The following is a 13,213-nucleotide window of genomic DNA, read 5'->3' on the forward strand; positions in this document are numbered from 1 at the left end:
CCCAGTTAGCTGGGATTACAAGCATGCATCATCATGCCCAGCTAATTTTATATTTTTTAATAGAGACAAGGTTTCACCAGGTTGGCCAGGCTGGTCTCGAACTCCTGGCCTCAGGTGATCTGCCCACCTCAGCCTCCCGAAGTGCTGGGATTACAGGTGTGAGCCACCACACCCGACCCACAATGTTTTCTTAAAATAAAAGAAATAACAGCCAATATACAGGCTGATATGTATTACAGCCTTTACCAATTACAAACATTACCAATCCTCAAAACAATTCGATAAAATATATCAGCACATTTTTTTTTTTTTTTTTGAGATGGAGTCTCACATTGTCACCTGGGCTGGAGTGCAGTGGTGGATCTTGGCTCACTGCAACCTCCGCCTCCCAGGTTCAAGCGATTCTCCTTGCCTCAGCCTCCCAAGTAGCTGGGATTACAGGCACCCACCACCATGCCTGGCTAATTTTTTTGTATTTTTAGTACAGACAGGGTTTCATTATGTTGGCCAGACTGGTCTTGAACTCCTGACCTCGTGATCCGCCCGCCTCCACCTCCCAAAGTGCCGGGATTACAGGCATGAGCCACTGTGCCCGGCCAATATATCAGTACTTTAAGATGAAAAATTCAAGGTCAGAAAGCCTAAGACCTAAGACCTGGCACTGGTCACACAGCTAATACGTGACAAAGCCACATTTAAATTCAGATCAATCAATCAATAATTACTTAAAAAATAAATTCAGATCTATCTAACTCCATATTTCAGGGTTTATATAGAACACAATGCTTCCTTCCTTTGCTTAAGCTTGATTTCATGCCTACCATAGGCACTAAATGTGATAGCTTAATCACATTTATTAGGATATATTTTTTGAGTATCTACTAGATAGGCCTAAGATGCTACATTAGGTATTTGGGGAAATAATAAACTGAATAACACTGTCTCTACCCTTAAAGAGCTTACACTCTAGCAATGAAGATAAGAGAATTACCTAAATGATTCCAGTACAATGCAAAATCATATAAACACGATTTAAGAAGTATAAAACATTATGGGGTTTCAGAAAAAAGTCCCCTTTGGGAAAAACAGTCCCCTCTGGGGCTGGGAAATGGAGGGATTAGCAGAAGCTTTATATAAGAGGTAATATTTCAACTGAACTTAAAGGGATGGGTAGGATTTTTAAAGAGAGTTTTGACTGTGAGTTCTTAAAGGGCCACTGTCATGCCTTACCCCCAGGGCCTAGCATGCTGCAGCAGTTCAATAAATTTAAGTAATATGAGTGAAGTAAACAAATGAAACGAAAGGCAATTCCAGAATTAAGCAACAACAACAAAAACGATCAGAGGCTGAATGCATAAGGCACAAGAACAAAAACATCAGAGTTGGTGGGACGTTAATATGCATATTTTGAAAATAAGTACCAAGTAATTGGTCACGATTCTCTTTATATTTGGCTCCTACATCTCCCATCTTTAAGAAAATTATCTCAGCCAGGTGCAGTATCTCATGCTTGAAATCCCAGCACTTTAGGAGGCTGAGATGGGAGAATAACTTGAGCCCAGGAGTTTGAGACCAGCCAGGGCAATATAGTGGGACCCCATCTGTACAAAAAATTTAAAAATTAGCCAAGTGTGATGGCGTGAGCCGGTAATCCCAGCTACTCGGGAGACCAAGGTAGGAGAATCGGTCGAGCCCAGGAGGTTGAGGCTACAGTGAACCATGATTGTACCACTGTGCTCCAGCCTGGGCAACAGAGCACGACCCTGTCTCAAAAAAAAAAAAAAAAGGAAAAAGAAAATTCTCTCTTGACAGCACCGCTATCCTCATCCAGCTTTTATCTCATTTCTCTGCTCCCTTTTTTAAAAATAACAACTCTACTGAGTTATAATTCACATACCATACATGTCATCCATTTAAGTATAAATTCAGGACTAGGCACAGTGACTCACGCCTGTAATCCCAGCACTTTGGGAGGCCAAGGCAGGAGGATCACTTGAGCCCAGCAGTTTGAGACAAGCCTGGGCAACATAGCAAAAGCCCGTCTCTATAAAAAAATTTTTTTATTAGCTGGGCATGTGCCACTGTAATCCCAGGTACTTGGGAGGCTGTGGCAGGAGGATCCCTTGAGCTCAGGAGTTTGAGGCTTTAGTAAGCTATGATTGTGCCACTGCACTCCAGCCTGGGCAACAGAGTGAGACCCTGTCTCTAAATAAATAAAGCATAAATTCAATAGTACTTAGATCACAGAGTTGTGCAACCATAACCAGAATTTTAGAACATTTCATTATCCCAAAAAGAAACACAATACCCATTACCAGTCACTCCCTATTTCCCCACTAAGCCCTAGGCAACCACTAATCGACTTTCTGTCTCTATAGATTTCTGTATTCTGGGCATTCCCCATAAACGGAATCATACAACATGTAGTCTCTTATGACTGGCTTCTTTTATGAGCATAATGTTTTTAAGGTTCATCCACATTTAGCATGTATCAGTATTCCATTCCTTTTTTTTTCCCCTAGGGATTTTTGTTTTTTATTGTTGTGTTTTGCTTGTTTGTTTGTTTTTGTTTTTGTTTTTTTGAGACAGAGTATTGCTCTGTTGCACAAGCTGGAGTACAGTGGTGTGATCCACTGCAGCCTCCACCTCCCAGCCTCAAGCAATCCTCCCACCTCAGCCTTCTGAGTAGCTGGGGCCACAGGTGTGTTGCACACCAGCCTGCCTGGCTAATTTTTGTACTTTTTGTAGTGATGGGATTTTGCTTTTGCCATGTTGCCCAGGCTGGTCTAGAGCTCCTGGGCTCAAGTAATCCACCTGCCTCGGGCTCCCAAAGTGCTGGGATTACAGGCATGAGAAACCACACTCAGCCTAGTACCCCATTCCTTATTATTGTTGAATAACATTTCATTGTATGGGCACACCATGTATTTTATTTATCCATTCATCAGTTGATGGACATTTGGGTTGTTTCCACTTTGAACTATTATGAATAATGCTCCTATGAACATTTATGTACAGGTCTTTGTGTGAACATATGTTTCCATTTCTCTTGGGCATATATCTAGGAGTGGAATTCCTGGGTCTTTGCTTAACCTCTTGAGAACTTGCCAAGATGTTTTCCAAAGCAGCTGTACCATTTTACATTCCCACCAGAAGTGTATAAAGGTTCCAATTACTCCACATATATTATGTCTCTTTCTTTCTTTTTTGATATAGAGTCTTGCTCTGTCACCCAGAATGAAGGCAGTGGTGCAATCAACAGCAGCCTTGACCTCTTGGGCTCAAGCAATCCTCCCACCTCAGTCTCCCAAGTATTAATAGCTAGGACTGCAGGTGTATACCACGACACCCAGCTAATTTTTGTATTTTTGTAGAGATGGGGTTTCACCATGTTGCCCAGGCTGGTCTCAAACTCCTGGGCATCATGGTGCCAAGGAGTTATTTGTCCTTTCGATTATCTTTTTGATTACTGATTATTGTCTTTTTCATTATAAACAGCCTAGTGGGTATGAAGTGGTATCTCAGCATGGCTTTATTTTATATATCCTTGATGGCTAATGATGTTAAGCATCTTTCCATAGAGCCTGTGGATAAACGTCGATTCAGATGTTTTACCTACTTTCTATTTGGGTTCTGCTCTACATCTTAATTAAAGTTCTTAAAAGATTAGTGTGTATATATCATCTATACTTCCTTACTTTTTTTCACTCATCAGCCTATTCCAATCTTGCTTTTGCTCCCCATGCCTCTGGAAATTGCTTGTCAAAGCCATCAACCACCTTTACACTGACAAATTCAAAGACGATGCTTCACTCCTCATCTTCCAGCATTATAATTTTATGATTTGTACACTTGACTTTTTTTTTTTTCCTTTTTTTTTCTGAGACATGGTCTCACTCAGTTGCCCAGGCTGCAATGCAGTGGCATGATCACAGCTCACTGTAGCCTCGACCTCATGATCACGGCTCACTGTAGCCTCGACCTCCACCAGCTCAGGTGATCCTCCCGCCTCAGGCTCCTGAGCAGCTGGAACAACAGGCACACACCATCATACCTAGCTAAGTTTTGTATCTTTTGTAGAGACAGAGTTTTGCCATGTTGTCCGGGCCGGTCTAGAACTCCTAGGCTCAAGTGATCCTCCCACTTTGGCCTCCCAAGTGCTGGAATTACAGGCATGAGCCACTGTGCCTGGCTATACTTGCCTTTTAATTCCAACTGACTTCTTATTCTAATTGATATTTTCCCTTGTTCTGTTTCTGTTATTTTTTTGTTATACTGCATACTGCATATTCTCCTATGGAATAAGAAATGTAAACCAGCAACCAAAGGGTATATCCAGAAAACTGCATTAAAGTAACTGGCTAGTAGAGCAAATGAAACAGAATCAAGGCGGTGTGGTGCAGGGGGGAGATGGGGGGAGATGAGGAAGATAAGGAAAGGCCAGGTAGATAGTGGGTGTTGGGCTAGAAATTTGCACTTTATTCAGCAGGTAATATACGGCCATTAAAGTTTTTTTTTTTGAGATGGAGTCTCGCTGTTGTGGGCCCTGGGCTGAAGTGTAATGGCGCAATCTCGGCTCACTACAACCTTGGCCTCCCAGGTTCCAGCAATTCTCCTGCCTCAGTCTCCCAAGTAGCTGAGATTACTGGTGCCTCCCACCATGCCTGGCTAATTTTTGTATATTTAGTAGAGATGGGGTTTCACCATGCTGGCCAGGCTGGTCTCAAACTCCTGACCTCAGGTGATCCACCCGCCTCGGCCTCCCAAAGTGCTGGGATTACACGAATAAGCCATCACTCCCGACCTGAAGTTTTTTATACAGAAAATAGTGCTAGACCACTGGATTGTAGGAAGATTGTGCTGGCAACAGGTATAAAATTACTTGGGGGCAAGGAATAGGGAAGTTGAAAAATAGGAGGCAAGATGATCATGCTGGATGTTTATTGCAGTAGTAAAGGTAGTCAATAATGAGGGCATAAATTAGAGTAGTAGTGCTAAAAATGGAAAGGAGGGGTCAATGGAAAGACATCACCACTAAAATTTATTTATTTATTTATTTTTTTTTTCAGACAGAGTTTTGCTCTTTTTGCCCAGGCTGGAGTGCAATGGCGCGATCTCGGCTCACTGCAACCTCGGCCTCCCAGGTTAAGCAATTCTCCTGCCTCAGCCTCCCAAGTAGCTGGGATTACAGGCGCCTGCCACCATGCCCGGCTAATTTTTTTGTATTTTAGTAGAGATGGGATTTCTTTTTTTTTTTTTTGAGATGGAGTCTCGCTCTGTCGCCTAGGCTGGAGTGCAGTGGCATGATCTCAGTTCACTGCAAGCTCCGCCTCCCAGGTTCACGCCATTCTCCTGCCTCAGTCTCCCAAGTAGCTGAGATTACTGGTGCCTCCCACCATGCCTGGCTAATTTTTGTATATTTAGTAGAGATGGGGTTTCACCATGCTGGCCAGGCTGGTCTCAAACTCCTGACCTCAGGTGATCCACCCGCCTCGGCCTCCCAAAGTGCTGGGATTACACGAATAAGCCATCACTCCCGACCTGAAGTTTTTTATACAGAAAATAGTGCTAGACCACTGGATTGTAGGAAGATTGTGCTGGCAACAGGTATAAAATTACTTGGGGGCAAGGAATAGGGAAGTTGAAAAATAGGAGGCAAGATGATCATGCTGGATGTTTATTGCAGTAGTAAAGGTAGTCAATAATGAGGGCATAAATTAGAGTAGTAGTGCTAAAAATGGAAAGGAGGGGTCAATGGAAAGACATCACCACTAAAATTTATTTATTTATTTATTTTTTTTTTCAGACAGAGTTTTGCTCTTTTTGCCCAGGCTGGAGTGCAATAGCGCGATCTCGGCTCACTGCAACCTCGGCCTCCCAGGTTAAGCAATTCTCCTGCCTCAGCCTCCCAAGTAGCTGGGATTACAGGTGCCCGCCACTACACCCAGCTAATTTTTGTATTTTTAGCAGAGACAAGGTTTCACCATGTGGCCAGGCTGGTCTCAAACTCCTGACCTCAGGTGATCCACCCACCTTGGCCTCCCAAAGTGCTGGGATTACAGGTGTGAGCCACCGCACCCGGCCTACCACTAAACTTTAACCATTTGAGTTAGCTTATCACTGATAACAGAACAGCTGCCCCAGTCAAGAGGTGGTAGACCTACAAGTTCTTAATTCTTAGTCCTATTACATTTGATTTGATGGAAACTAGAAGGAAAAGTAGTAAACATACACAGAGAAAATTCTCTATCCTGTTAGAAGTACTAAGTGATTACAGTACTGTTTGTCACTTCTCTCTCCTGAGTAAACACTCTTGACAATTGCAGGTAACAAGCTTCTCAAAGAGTGAGGATCTGGCAGTACCCACCAGTCAGCCTTACTTTCATCACCTCCTACTCCCCATCAGTCTTCAATATATTAACATTGAGAAGAAATAGAAATGTATGAAAAGTACGTTGGGGAAGGCAAATTATCCTAACTTAAACACAGTCCCCTTTCTTTTTTTCCAAAGGAAATGGTTGTTGATCCTATGAGGAGTTAAATTATAATAACACATGCCAGGGAGATGATGTCAAGAAAGGCGTGGTTAGGCCCTTTACAAGTTTGGAATTCCTTTAGTCCCAAACATTTCCTCTTTCAATCTCACCTATACTCAAAGCTCTCTACTTAGGCAACTTCTTCAAACATTGAAGAAACAGTGTTGAGACCCTGTCTCTTTTTACTTCAGCCTTTTTTTTTTTTTTTAATGAACCAAGTTATTGAAGGGCATTAAAACTGATGTTTAAAAAAAATCCACAAAATTATCTTGCAGAATCTCTCTTTGAAATCCACATTTTTCCCCTTCAGTAACTATTTTAATTCCAAAGAAAGGAAAAAAAAATTAACACTACTTCCTGAGAAAAAAAGTCTGCCTTTATTAGGCATTACACACTTGTTGACTGCATTCCTGTATTTACCACCCCCCAATAAAGAGTAAGAAAATTATGACTGTCATGGGCTCCTCAGTAAACATCTTTCCGGATAAGTGAAGTATATATTTCAAAATAAAACAATCCTACTTTTCATGTTTTTTATTTTATTTAATTTATTTATTTATTTTTGAGATGGAGTCTCACTTTGTTGCCCAGGCTGCAGTGCAATGGCACAATCTTGGCTCACTGCAACCTCCACCTCCTAGGTTCAAGCGATCCTCTTTCCTCAGCCTTCTGAGTAGCTGGGACTATAGGCATGCACCACCATACCCGGCTAAGTTTTGTATTTTCAGTATTTACAGGGTTTCACCACGTTGGCTAGGCTGGTCTCGAACTCCTGACCTCAAGCCATCTGCCAGCTTCTGCCTCCCAAAGAGCTGGGATTACAGGCGTGAGCAGTGAGCCCAGTCAAAGTTAAGTTTTTAGAATAACTTTTATTAGTTTCAGTAAGAAACAGTAACTTTTATATAAAAGTTATATATAGGTAGGGCATGGTGGCTCACGCCTGTAATCCCAGCACTTTGGGAGGCCAAGGTGGGCAGGTCACTTGAGGTCAGGAGTTTGAGAACAGCCTGGCCAATATGGTGAAACCCCGTCTCTACCAAAAATATAAAAAATTAGCCAGGTGTGGTAGTGGGCCTCTGTAATCCCAGCTACTCAGGAGGCTGAGGCAGAAGAATCGCTTGAACCCAGGAGGCGGAGATTGCAGTGAGCCGAGATCACCCCACTGCACTCCAGCCTGGGCGACAGAGCGAGACTGTCTCGAAAACAAACAACAAAAAAGTTATATATAAAAGTTGGCTGAGGTGGGAGGCTCACTTAAGCCCAGTAGGTGGAGGCTGTAGTAAGCCGAGATCATGGCACTGCCCTCCAGCCCAAGCTACAGAGTGATACCCTGTCTCAAAATAAATGAATAAATAAATAGGCCAGACAGTGGCTCACACCTATAATCCCAGCACTTTGGGAACCTGAGGCTGGCAGATCACTTGAGGCCAGGAGTTCGAAACCAGCCTGGCCAACATGGCAAAACCCCGTCTCCACTAAAATTACAAAATTTAGCTGGGCATAGTGGCGCGCACCTGTAGTCCCAGGAGGTTGAGGCAGGAGAATCGCTTGAACTCAGGAGACTGAGGTTGCAGGAAGCCAGGATTGTGCCACTGCACTCCAGCCTGGGTGACAAGGTAAGACTCTGTCTCAAAATAAGTAAATAAACAAATAAATAAAATTTAACTGGGTATGGAAAATACACAAATTACATAAGCAAATACATCTATAACACTTTCCACAACAGAGAAACAGTAAGCCCTACTTGACAAGACAAAGAGCAACATAATAATGCTGTAGTTTAAAAACACCCTCCCTGGTCTTCTAGTGTTGAGGAAAAAAATTAAGTAAAATAAAAATAAAAATATGGGGCCAGGTGCAGTGGCTCACGTCTGTAATCCCAGCACTTTGGGAGGCCGAGGCAGGCAGATCACCTGAGGTCAGGAGTTCAAGACCAGCCTGACTAACATGGTGAAACCCCGTCTCTACTAAAAATACAAAAAGTAGGCAGGTGTGGTGGCAGGCGCCTGTAATCCCAGCTACTGAGGAAGCTGAGGCAGGAGAATCGCTTGAACCCAAGATCGTGCCACTGCACTCCAGCCTGGGTGCGACAGAACAAGACTCTGTCTCAAATAAATAAATAAATAAATAAATAAAAATGTGGGCCGGGCTTGGCAACTCAAAGTGCAATCCCAGCACTTTGGGAGTCCAAGGCAGGCAGATCACTTGAAGTCAGGAGTTTGAGACCAGCATGGCCAACATGGTAAAACCCTGTCTCTACTAAGAATACAAAAAAAATTGGCTGGGCGTGGTGGCACTCCTGTAGTTACAGCTACTCGGGAGGCTGAGGCAGGAGAATTGCTTGAACCTGGGAGGTGGAGGCTGCAGTGAGCTGAGATCACGCCACTGCACTCCAGCCTGGGTGACAGAGGGAGACTCTATCTCAAAAAAAAAAAAAAAAAGTAAAAATAAAAATATGAAAACTGTCTGCATTCACAAACTTATATAGGCACAAAAGGAGTCATATGCATAGCCACAAAGTAATGCACAGATACAGCATCCTTATATCTGAACATAACACTGACTTATAAGAACCCAAAGAATTGACAAATACATTAGTAATTAGTAATTACGTATCTACCCAACCTCCTCTACCAATCCCAACAATTCCTGAATTGTCAGACCTTACAGTTATCAGGAAGAGAAGAGATTTCAACCCAAACCCACAACCATACCTCTTGTCCCTTATACTATCCTAGATTTAGAAGATAGTTAAATTTTTCCTGTACTCCAAGGTGGGAGAGGGAGTAGAGAATGAAAACAGATTTTTAGATAGCTTCAAATACATGAAAACTCTAATAGGGAAGCAATTCATTTTTGGAATTCATTTTATTTTAATGAGTTCTGGGTAATCTGAGAGACTAGGAAAAAAATCAGGAAAGAAATTTTCACATGGTACTCTACAAGGTTTGAAAAGAATCAAGACATCTGAAGTATTTCCCTTTCAAATATATATGTATAATATATAATGTATTATCTATACATACATTTGATAAAGGGATGTCAGCATACGTACATATAAACATACATTGATAGCCAACAAATATGTATAAACTCATATTTCATTTCTTTTTGGGATGGAGTCTTGCTCTGTCACCCAGGCTGGAGTGCAGTGGCACAATCCTGGCTCACTGCAACCTCCGTCCCCCAGGTTCAAGTAATTCTCCTGCTTCAGCCTCCTGAGTAGCTGGGATTACAGGTGTGTGCCACCAAGCCCAGCAAATTTGGGGTTTCACCATGTTGACCAGGCTGGTCTTGAACTCCTGACCTCAAGTGATCCACCCGCCTTGGCCTCCCAAGTGCTGGTATTACAGGCATAAGCCACCATGCCCAGCCTCATTTCTTTTTTAAAGTAAATTTCATTGTGTATATTTAAGGTATACAACATGTTATGGGATACATATAGATAGTAGAAAGGTTACTGTAGTAAAGTAAATTAATCATCCCACATAGTTATCCCTTTTGTTTCTCTTTGTGGCAAGAGGAGCTAAAGTCTGCTTATTTAGCATGAATCCCATATACAGTACAATTTTATTAACTATGGTCCTCATGTTGTACATTGGATCTCAGAATTTGTTCATCCTACATATCTACTACTTTGTATCCTCTGACCTATAGCTCCCCATTTCCTCTCCCCTCTTCCCATATTTCTTTAGGATATAAACAGAATAAGTACCACATAGACTAAGCCCATAAATCAACACTAAGTGTTTTGGGTCTAACATTTACTCACTGCATTGATCAGACACTTTTGTTTAAATCTACCTGTAATGGTCTCATTGGTACATGAGAAAGCAGCAGGAATTGTTCCTCACCCTCCAACATTCCATTAGATGAGCAAAAGATTCCCTAAATGTCTATGTCACATTTTTTTTCTTAAAAGAACAGCTATAACATGAAGAGAGGGTAAAGAGTCTTCTTCCTGCTACAGCATGAAATTCCTCCTAATCAGTATGCTGTGTGCCCTGAAATGCCAGAAACTGCCAAATATATTCCTTGTCAAATATGGACAAGATTGTCCATCTCTCCCCAGATTGCCCAAGGACAGCACAACTCTCAGGCAGCCACGGGTTAATCATAAAGACTCCTAGGGTCACTGCAAAGCCTGGCTATCTGCAGAGCTCCAAGTATCAGCTCAAATGCAAGATCCAAAGTATCACAGCGCTCTGTGCCTTAATCCCAAGGTGCGATGTCTCTCAAGACTCCTTCTCTATAGGCTGGTGGGGTAGGATCTGTAGTCTAGAAGAATATACTCAGCTCTTGATAAACTGTTGTGGCTTCACTGACTATCTATGATTTCAGCTATCTAATACTACTGGTGGTATGGGTAGGAGGGAAGGTTGGGGAGAGAATGGAAACAGTTAATCAACAAATGAAATAATCTTGTAGGGGGTGGGGTGGACTGGGGGACAGGGTCTGAGATGACATATTAGCCTTGTGGAGACTGATACATCAGCAGGAAGTCAAACTAACTTCATTTCATAAGGATACAAACTTGCAAGCTTGATTTGTTTTTAATTCCCCTGTCTTTTCAGGCCTCACAGAGACTGTAAGTTCCTTGAACTCCAGAACCAGGTGAGAAAAGATGCCGAAAGAAGTAGTGGAAAAGGGAGAAGCACGGTCAGGAATTAGTAATCTTGAGAGAGAAATCCCCTTCCCCTCTTTAAAAAGAATGTAAAAACCAAGGGCATTGCCAGATCCCCAGAAAAAGAAGTAGCTAGATACCAAAAAAGCGCCTTTCCCTACCTTCTTGTTGTTTCTATTGTAGCCAAAAGTCGAAATCCCGGGCCTGGAAGTCACCGATAGCAGCATTTTCTCTTTAATGTTAGGGAACGAGTTAGAGAGAGCGAGAGAAAGGGAGGGGGTAAGAAAGACTGGGAGGGAGGGAGGAGGGGAGCGAGGGAAAGGGGGAGAGGGAGGGAGGAAAAAAGGGAGGGGGAGGAGAAAGGAGGAGAAAAGGAGCAGGAGGGGAGAGATGAAGGGGGGCTGCGGGCAGAGAATGAGCTCGGGCTGCTCCTTTACGTCACTGAGAGAAGTTAACAGAGTCTGAATGAGGCAGAGGCACTTCGACTGGGTCCTAATGCCCAAGATGTTATTTTTTTGTTTGTTTTTCACAGTCTCAGGAGTTAAAGCTAGAAAGCAGAGTTCTTAGGTCTAACCCCTTTCAAATTTATCCCCTTTCCTCTATGAACAAGTTCTGATTCTCATATAAAGACAACAAGGGCTTTATTTCCACCCTTAGATCTCAGCTATAAGATTTCAAGCTTGATTTTAAAGGGGCTCCTGAGACATTGCCTTGGAGAACACGTTAAAAAAAAAAAAAAAACAGAGTTAGAGACAGAGTGTTTGAGACAAGCTCAGGGCTTCCCCTACTTTACATTTACAGTGAATTTTTTTTTTTTTTTTTTTTTTTTTTTGAGACGGAGTCTCGCTCTGTTGCCCAGGTTGGAGTGCAGTGGCCAGATCTCAGCTCACTGCAAGCTCCGCCTCCCGGGTTCACGCCATTCTCCTGCCTCAGCCTCCCGAGTATCTGGGACTACAGGCGCCCGCCACGTCGCCTGGCTAGTTTCTTGTATTTTTCAGTAGAGACGGGGTTTCACCGTGTTAGCCAGGATGGTCTCGATTTCCTGACCTCGTGATCCGCCCTTCTCGGCCTCCCAAAGTGCTGGGATTACAGGCTTGAGCCACCGCGCCCGGCCTTTTTTTTTAGACAAAGTTTTACTCTGTCACCCAGGCTGGAGTGCAGTGCTGCAATCCTGGATCTGGCTCACTGCAACCTCCACCTTCCGCAATTCTCCTGCCTCAGCTTCTCGAGTAGCTGGGATTACAGGTACCCACCACCACATCCAGCTGATTTTTGTATTCTTTAGTAGGGATGGAGTTTCGCCATGTTGGACAGGCTGGTCCATGTTGGACGAACTCCTGACCTCAAGTGATCTGCCCACTCAACCTCCCAAAGCGCTGGGATTACATGCGTGAGCCACCACACCTGGTCCATTTGCAGTGATCTTAATGTACAAAGGAACAAACAGAGGAACACACCAAAGAGCAGAGCTAAGCAAAATAGAGTATGGGGTGTAACTAGTTTCAGATCCTTAGATCTGTTTCTCTTGGCTCAGACCAATGGGATGATGCCCTCACCCCTATTTCAGATTCTCCAAGGAATGAGTTCATACTTAAGAAGGAATTATCAAACTGGACTATATCATGAAACTTGGGGCCTAGGCATTTCTTGAACAATTGCAGGCTATCTTATTTAACACTTTACCCTACTATTTCCTCATCTTTAAGATCCATGAAACTGAAACAATTACAGTAACTCACCAAACCTGGAATTTATGTCTAAATTGATGTCCACAGTTGGGATATCTGCTTCGAGTTGTCTTTGAGCTGTCAAAAAAAAAAAAAAAAAAAGAAACAAAGTAAAAACTACTTAAAAAGCACATGCTTCAAACAGAATAAAAACACAAAATTCTTAGGAAGGGATATAAATTTCAGAGTCAAGAACCTAATAGAGTTGCAACACTTACCTCTACTAGTTTCCAAAGAATGTCTTTGTAGGAGTAACCTTAACAAGAAAGGAAACCAAAAACTTAAGAATGATATCCAGTAACCCCTACCAATCCAAGTGGAATAGA

At 42.7% G+C, this 13,213-nt stretch overlaps 1 protein-coding gene across 1 annotated transcript in view; it reads right to left on the reverse strand.

The window, feature by feature from the left end:
• The window catches only part of RBMS2 (RNA binding motif, single stranded interacting protein 2), an 82,506-nt gene extending 70,930 nt beyond the window's left edge, over positions 1-11,576 (reverse strand). The window contains exon 1 of the mRNA XM_011926098.1: positions 11,322-11,576. Coding sequence (XP_011781488.1) covers positions 11,322-11,387 — 66 coding nt within the window. The 5' untranslated portion in view covers positions 11,388-11,576. The remainder of the gene's footprint in view (positions 1-11,321) is intronic.
• Positions 11,577-13,213: the final 1,637 nt, after the last annotated feature.

This window comes from Colobus angolensis, unplaced genomic scaffold (genome assembly GCF_000951035.1).
Source record: "Colobus angolensis palliatus isolate OR3802 unplaced genomic scaffold, Cang.pa_1.0 Scaffold67, whole genome shotgun sequence".
In the NCBI taxonomy this organism is placed as follows: Eukaryota; Metazoa; Chordata; class Mammalia; order Primates; family Cercopithecidae; genus Colobus; species Colobus angolensis.